General features: G+C 38.1%; 1 protein-coding gene across 2 annotated transcripts in view; it reads left to right on the forward strand.

The window, feature by feature from the left end:
- LOC134350126 (cytochrome b5) overlaps positions 1 to 6,114 on the forward strand; it is a 45,450-nt gene extending 39,336 nt beyond the window's left edge. Inside the window, exons 3-6 of one of the 2 annotated variants that reach the window (XM_063055072.1) lie at positions 673 to 702; positions 2,029 to 2,063; positions 2,596 to 2,630; positions 4,783 to 6,114. In XM_063055072.1, coding sequence (XP_062911142.1) covers positions 673 to 702; positions 2,029 to 2,063; positions 2,596 to 2,630; positions 4,783 to 4,895 — 213 coding nt within the window. In that variant the 3' untranslated portion in view covers positions 4,896 to 6,114. Of the gene's footprint in view, positions 1 to 672; positions 703 to 2,028; positions 2,064 to 2,595 lie in introns of both variants that reach the window. The other variant, XM_063055074.1, reaches the window with a different exon arrangement.
- Positions 6,115 to 6,373: the final 259 nt, after the last annotated feature.

Here is a 6,373-nt window from a genome sequence, read left to right on the forward strand (position 1 = left end):
TTGCCCTAATAAGTTTTCAGTATTTTTTTAAAAAATAATAATAATTTCTCCTATCCTTGCTGTCTGTGTTTATGGTGCTCCTTAAGCTAGTTTTGTCTAGTTGACATCTAACTAATTGGTGAAAGTTGTTGTATTGGCTTGGTTTATTTATTTGAGATGCAGTGTGGAATAGGCCCTTCAAGCCACGTTGCTCAGCCCAGCAACCCACCTAATTAGCCCTGTCCCAATTATAGGACAGTTTACAGTAACCAATTAACCTACCAACTGGTAAGTCTTTGGACCGTGGGAGGTAACCAGAGCAACTGGAGGAAATACACGCAGTCACAGGAGGAACATACAAATTCCTTATAGGGAGCGGTGGGAATTGAACCTGGGAAAGGGGTGTTGATGTATTAATTGTTTTACTGTGTTAATTGCACCATTGATATCAAAATCTTTCACTTCTGTCAATTAGGTGTTTTGTGCACTGCTTTCTAATTTGTCAATGCTAGTCATATGTATTTTATCTATATTGGATTTCCCTGTAAATTCATTCATCTTAATTACTAAACTGTGCTCCTGTAAGGTTTCTTACTGTGCTTCCTATAGTTAATTAAATTGACTTCCAAATTTAAGTTATCGGGTTAAAATCCATTTTTTAAATAGTTGCTTATTTCATTTCTCTCCTAACAGGATGACAGAGGTGCTTTTGTAAAGCCAAAGGTAAAGTTTCTTTCTTCCTTCTTTGGAAAAGATATCAGAAATGCAGTAGGTAATTTTGAAATATCAGAAATGAGCCAGTATAGTATAATGGATGTAATGAGGACTGGGGAAGTTCGGCTATGATCAGATTAATCATAGATAGGGTGGATTTAAGAAGCCAAGTGCTTTTTTTTCCCCCCTGCTGTTTTATTCCTTTACCACTTGGTTTTAAATAACGGAAGCTGTCTAAATAGGTTCCCTCATTTTTGATTATTGTCTGTGGTCACCTTTGATCTGTTGAACATTAGATCAAAGTTGTGCACACAAAAAACATGATCCGCACGCTCTTTGTTCTCCCATTTTACTTGATGCCAATCCCTTGTTACATGCAGGGTCTGAGGGGAAATTTAATGTACTACTGCGATATACAATCACTATTATAACAATGGTCTCTCATTGCTACAGCACAGCATTGCTTTTATAGTTTTTGAATTTTATTCAGAAATGCATTGCAGGACAGGCTGGGCCCAACAAGCTACACCACCCAGCAATCCGCCTGACTAACACGAGCCTAGTCACAGGACCATTTGCTATAACCAATTAACCTAATAGGCAGTACATCTCTGGATTGTGTGGGAGGAAACTGGAGCACCCGGAGGAAACCCAAGCAGTCAAAGGGAGAATGTACAAACTCCTTATAGACAGTGCTGGAATTGAACTCTGGAATACCCTGAGCTGTAATAGCACCATGCTACTGTGTCACAGTTCAAAGCATTCATAGGGGCAGGAGAATAGAAGGTGGTTTCAAGTGGAGAAGTGTCTTGTGTATGAACCAGAGAAAGCACATCTATTTTTGGTTTACAGTTGTGATTGGAGTTTATTTCCCATCCTGTGTTATCTAGAGAAAGGGCAGTGGGACTGCTGACTATTGACTTGCTGTGTAACAGTTTAATACTTAAACAAGTGGTGTCTTTGCCTACTTAGAGACCGAAAATCAGACTGGTAACTTGGGACAGCCTGGATAATGATAGGAGATCCACTTTACTAGGAAATGCTTGGCATGTGCCAATGAAGTTTGAAGATTTCTTTTACAAGTTTATATACAAGTTATACTGGAATCTTATTCGTAGCGAGATTGAACTTAAACTAATTTTCTAGAGTATTTTTCTGTTACTTAAGTAATTAAAATGCTATGCTATAAATCAAAATTGGCACAACGATGTGGGGGTTGGAGGGAGGGTAGAAAAGTGAATGCAATAATAAGCTCTCCACACTATGCTGTTTTTTTTCCCAAATTGGGTGGAGCACCTAACATTAACGAACCTTGTCCCTTTCCCTCTTTTACAGGAGCCACTTGTTATTGTAGAGTCAAGTGAACCAAGGTATTTCTTTTCTCCATTAGTAGTTCTTAAATGATCAAAATTTTTCTGCAAAAAATCAAAATGGTACATTGAATCATCCATAATAAACCAAGCTTGAGGTGCCGAGTTCATCAATGTTTGTTGCTTCAATTTCTGATTTGTGCTATTTCATGTCTGTAAATAAAGACTTTATTTTTCTTAGGTTGCAGTTTCACCAATATTGTCCTCCAACCCATGAATTTTAAATTTTAAAATCTATCTTTCAATTTCATTCAGTTCACTTCATTTTATGGTGAACTCTAGGTTTGTTTGCACCTATGCAGCATTTGCATTGCTAACCCCTTCCACCTCTTGTTCTCTAAATTTTAATGTTTGAGAGAAGCAAGCAATGTATCTCACTGTGGGAGCATAATAAATGTATTCAAATTTGATGTTGCATTTGCTTGTGAATAGGGGGGTAATGGCTTTTTACTTACAGTAGGGAAAAACCCACAAACACTCAAGTTTTAAGATCTTTTAGCCCTTTCATTAATTATCTTTTCTTTTATTGCAGTTGGTGGTCCGGTTGGATAGTCCCAGCGTTAGCAGGTGTGACTGTGGCTCTCTTGTATCGCATTTTTATTGCAGATCACTGAATGCAGCACACAGAAGAAATTGGCACTACTTTGCATTGACGGAAATCCATTACGAATCATTTCTAAAGATAGAAAACAACAGGAATTCTGCAGGTGCTGGAAATTCAAGCAACACACATCAAAGTTGCTGGTGAACGCAGCAGGCCAGGCAGCATCTCTAGGAAGAGGTACAGTCGACTGTACCTCTTCCTAGAGATGCTGCCTGGCCTAAAGATAGAAATTACTTCCATGGAAGGAATTTTGGAGCTCAAAAAATAATTGCAAGCCCATACTTATGCATAAAATGCATATCGTGCCAATATTGATTCGTGCTATTTCTGTTTTGGCATCAAATCTGTTGATGGTATCTCTCAATGCTATTTTGTTAGCACCCCTGGATGATGTTTGGTTTCCTGAAATTGGTTAATGAGGGAACCAACATTTTAAGAATTTCTTGAGAAATTGGTTTGCAGTATAGCAAGTACCAGCCTTGAGTATGTGGTGGGGAGATTAATAGAATTTCAGTTGGGGTAATAATGGTGCTGACTTTGTCTGTGATTGAAGTCACCAGAGAGACACTGACATTGGTGATATAAAGTCTTTATTCATCACAATAAGCAGTCATTCTGTTGGAGACACTTGTGGTAGCGTCTCAAACCCACTTTTTTTTAATACCCTTAAAATCCATGCAGGTGATTCAATAAAAATTTCAATATTTACAATTACATGTTTACTTCAATATTTTGGGTTGGCAATGCTTCCTTTGATTTACATATCTATATAGTTGGAGATGCCTCTGTATATTCAAACACTTGTCACAAAATAATTTGCACAAATAGTCTAAAACTTTCTGGGGAACAGGAATTCCAGACATCCAAAATTAGTGTTCCAAGGAACACACACAAAATGCTGAAGGGGCCCAGCAGGCCAGGCAGCATCTGTGGAGGTGGGGGGGTGGGGGAGTACAATTGACGTTTCGGGCCAATACCCTTTGGCAGGACACTGAGTCCTACTGAAACATGTTGGGCCAAAACATCACTGTACTTTTTTCCATACATGCTCCCTGGCCTGCAGTGTTCCTTTAGCATTTTTTGTGTTGCTTGGATTTCCAGCATCTGCAGATCGTCTTGTTTATTAATGTTCCAAGGCCTTTCTCTGAGTACCCCCCCCCGCAAAAAAAAATCTGTGGATTGACTATACCTGTGAACATGTTTGATATGCTATGTGACAATGTCAGTCTGATTTACCAGTTTAAACTTGAATCACAATGTTACAAATAACTTGGTCCATGTTGCCTGGTTTGATGCAACTCGATTGTATTACTGCTTGACTGATGCATATGCAAACATCTCATGGTCTCCATTTTGCAAACCATGGGCCAACCTGTGCTCCAGACAGTGCAAAGGCATTTTTTTTTAAACTTCAATTTGCTGCATGCAATTTACAATCCATATTAAGTACTGAAGACTGATCTTGTGTTTGAAGTATTATCTGCTACATTCACATAACCCTGGAATACAGGTACTCCATAACATTGACAATTGTCCACTTAGTCCCATTACTCAAGCTAATCTTCACCTGGAAGCCTACTCCAGGATCACTGCTTGGAACCCATAATGTTCTTTTATGGATAAATCACTTGAGAATACATGAGAAGTCCTGGCAGTTTGCCCTGAAGATGCTGATAAAACCCAAGGAACAGGTTTGCACTCAAAATTTTATTTATTATTAGGACCACAATATAGACAATTTTTTTTTCCTGTGCAGCCAATATTTGATCTAATGAACTTGTCTGGCTAGACTATGCCATTGTTTATTCTCTGCAAATGGCTACCATTTGCTGGTGCCTTTCCCGTCCAGAATCATAATCCTAAATTCTTCCCCCTTTCATAAATTTTCCTTGCATTTACAAAATTCCACGCGGCCAATAGTCCCAGATTTCTGTCCTTTTATCTCCTAATAATGCTACCAAGCATATTTCACACATTTGGTTTATAACCTGTACCTTGCCAATTGACTACTTTTGACACTACAACTTCTATTGAAAAAGCATTGAAAACAATATAGCTTGCTCTGTGCCTTTGGGAGGGAGTGCCAAGTGAATTTTGAATTATTCCAAACAACAGGAATTCTGCAGATGCTGACGAAGGGTCTCGGCCTGAAACGTCGACTGTACCTCTTCCTAGAGATGCTGCCTGGCCTGCTGCGTTCACCAGCAACTTTGATGTGTGTTGTTTGAATTATTCCGTTTTAGTTTTGAACTCTGACCACTTAACGTTTGCCAAACTCTCCAAGCCTATGTTTTATGTGGTTTGTACACAGTAATGATGCTTGGTGTTGACTACTGCACTGTGTTCTTGTTTAATTTACCTGAATAATGTACGTCTATGGGAATGCAGAATAATAAATGCTTAGATTTTTCTGTCTGCATTTGTGTAGCTGGGTATCTTTTATAGTTGTGTTGAATGGCCTGTTCAGAATTGCATTGAATTGCTTCAGCTATTCTAACTGAGCCATGTTTTGTATACTCTGTTCAACTTCACTGTCTTCCCAAAATGCCCCACAATCATGTCATTTTTCCACAGGACATCTAGTCTCCCCTACGACTGCTGTGATCATTCCTTGTGGTTGCACGTCCACATTCAAGTCAATAAATCCTTCAGTTAAAATTGCACTTAACTAAAAATGTGCACCTTAGTGGCTTTGCCAAAGGGTTCTTCAGCGTACAAAGAATTTTATAGCCTCCTGGTTCACTACAGTTCAGAAATGCTACTTCCACCAGTAAGGTTTTTACATTAAGGAAATGAGTATACCCAAATGTTCAACTTATCAAAAGGGCATTGATGCAATGATGTGTATGTGGGTTATTGTATTGATTTAGTATGAGATGTGTGGAAAATGTTCTGTTGATATTTTAACCCTGTGGCTAAATGTGGGGGAAAAATTAGCAAGTTCTGACTTTATTATTGTGATGGATGGTTTTGAGTTTGTTCTGAATATGATATGGGAAAAATAGCATCTGATATGGCATTTGTTTTTTTTAATTAGTGAAAAATGGTTTTAAAATCCTGTGTACATTGGTGGAAGATGGGTTGGAAAGGGAAATGGCCAATGGGAAGCCTTGCATGATTATACCCAACTAAGTGTTTCAAATTTGCTTTGAACCTTTTAAGAGCCATCAAGGTAACTTGGATGAGGTTTGGCTGATTAATTATGTATTGATTATCATAACTTGATTATTATACTTGTTCCTGTTGGAAAGTTTTTCTGGATGAATTACTGCTGAAATTCTTCAACTTTTCTCAATGTGCTTTGCAAAGTAATGCCATTTTTAACTAATGTCTGTTGGTTTGTGTGTTTTGTAGCCTATTTGCTGAAGGTAATTTTCCGTTAACCTTGTGACAGAATAATGTACTGATGAAGTGTAAATAAATGCTGTATTAAAACTTGCAGTGCTCCCTTATTCTAACTTTCAGAAATAGAATGTGAAGTTTGAATTGTGTGCCTTTAAACTATTCAGATTGTACTTTGTTTCTCAAATTTCCACTTAAACCTGCAAAGCATTAGCAGCATATTATATGGGCAGTCTGAAGCTCCTTCTCTTGTAACTACACCTGTGTTGGATTTATTTTTAAAAATCTCAGGCTATTTGGCTCATGAAATTGGTCAGCTGGCAGTTGAAGAAAGAGGTGGTGTTTTCAGGTCAAAAATTCTTCA

This window comes from Mobula hypostoma, chromosome 1, assembly GCF_963921235.1.
Source record: "Mobula hypostoma chromosome 1, sMobHyp1.1, whole genome shotgun sequence".
Taxonomy (NCBI): Eukaryota; Metazoa; Chordata; class Chondrichthyes; order Myliobatiformes; family Myliobatidae; genus Mobula; species Mobula hypostoma.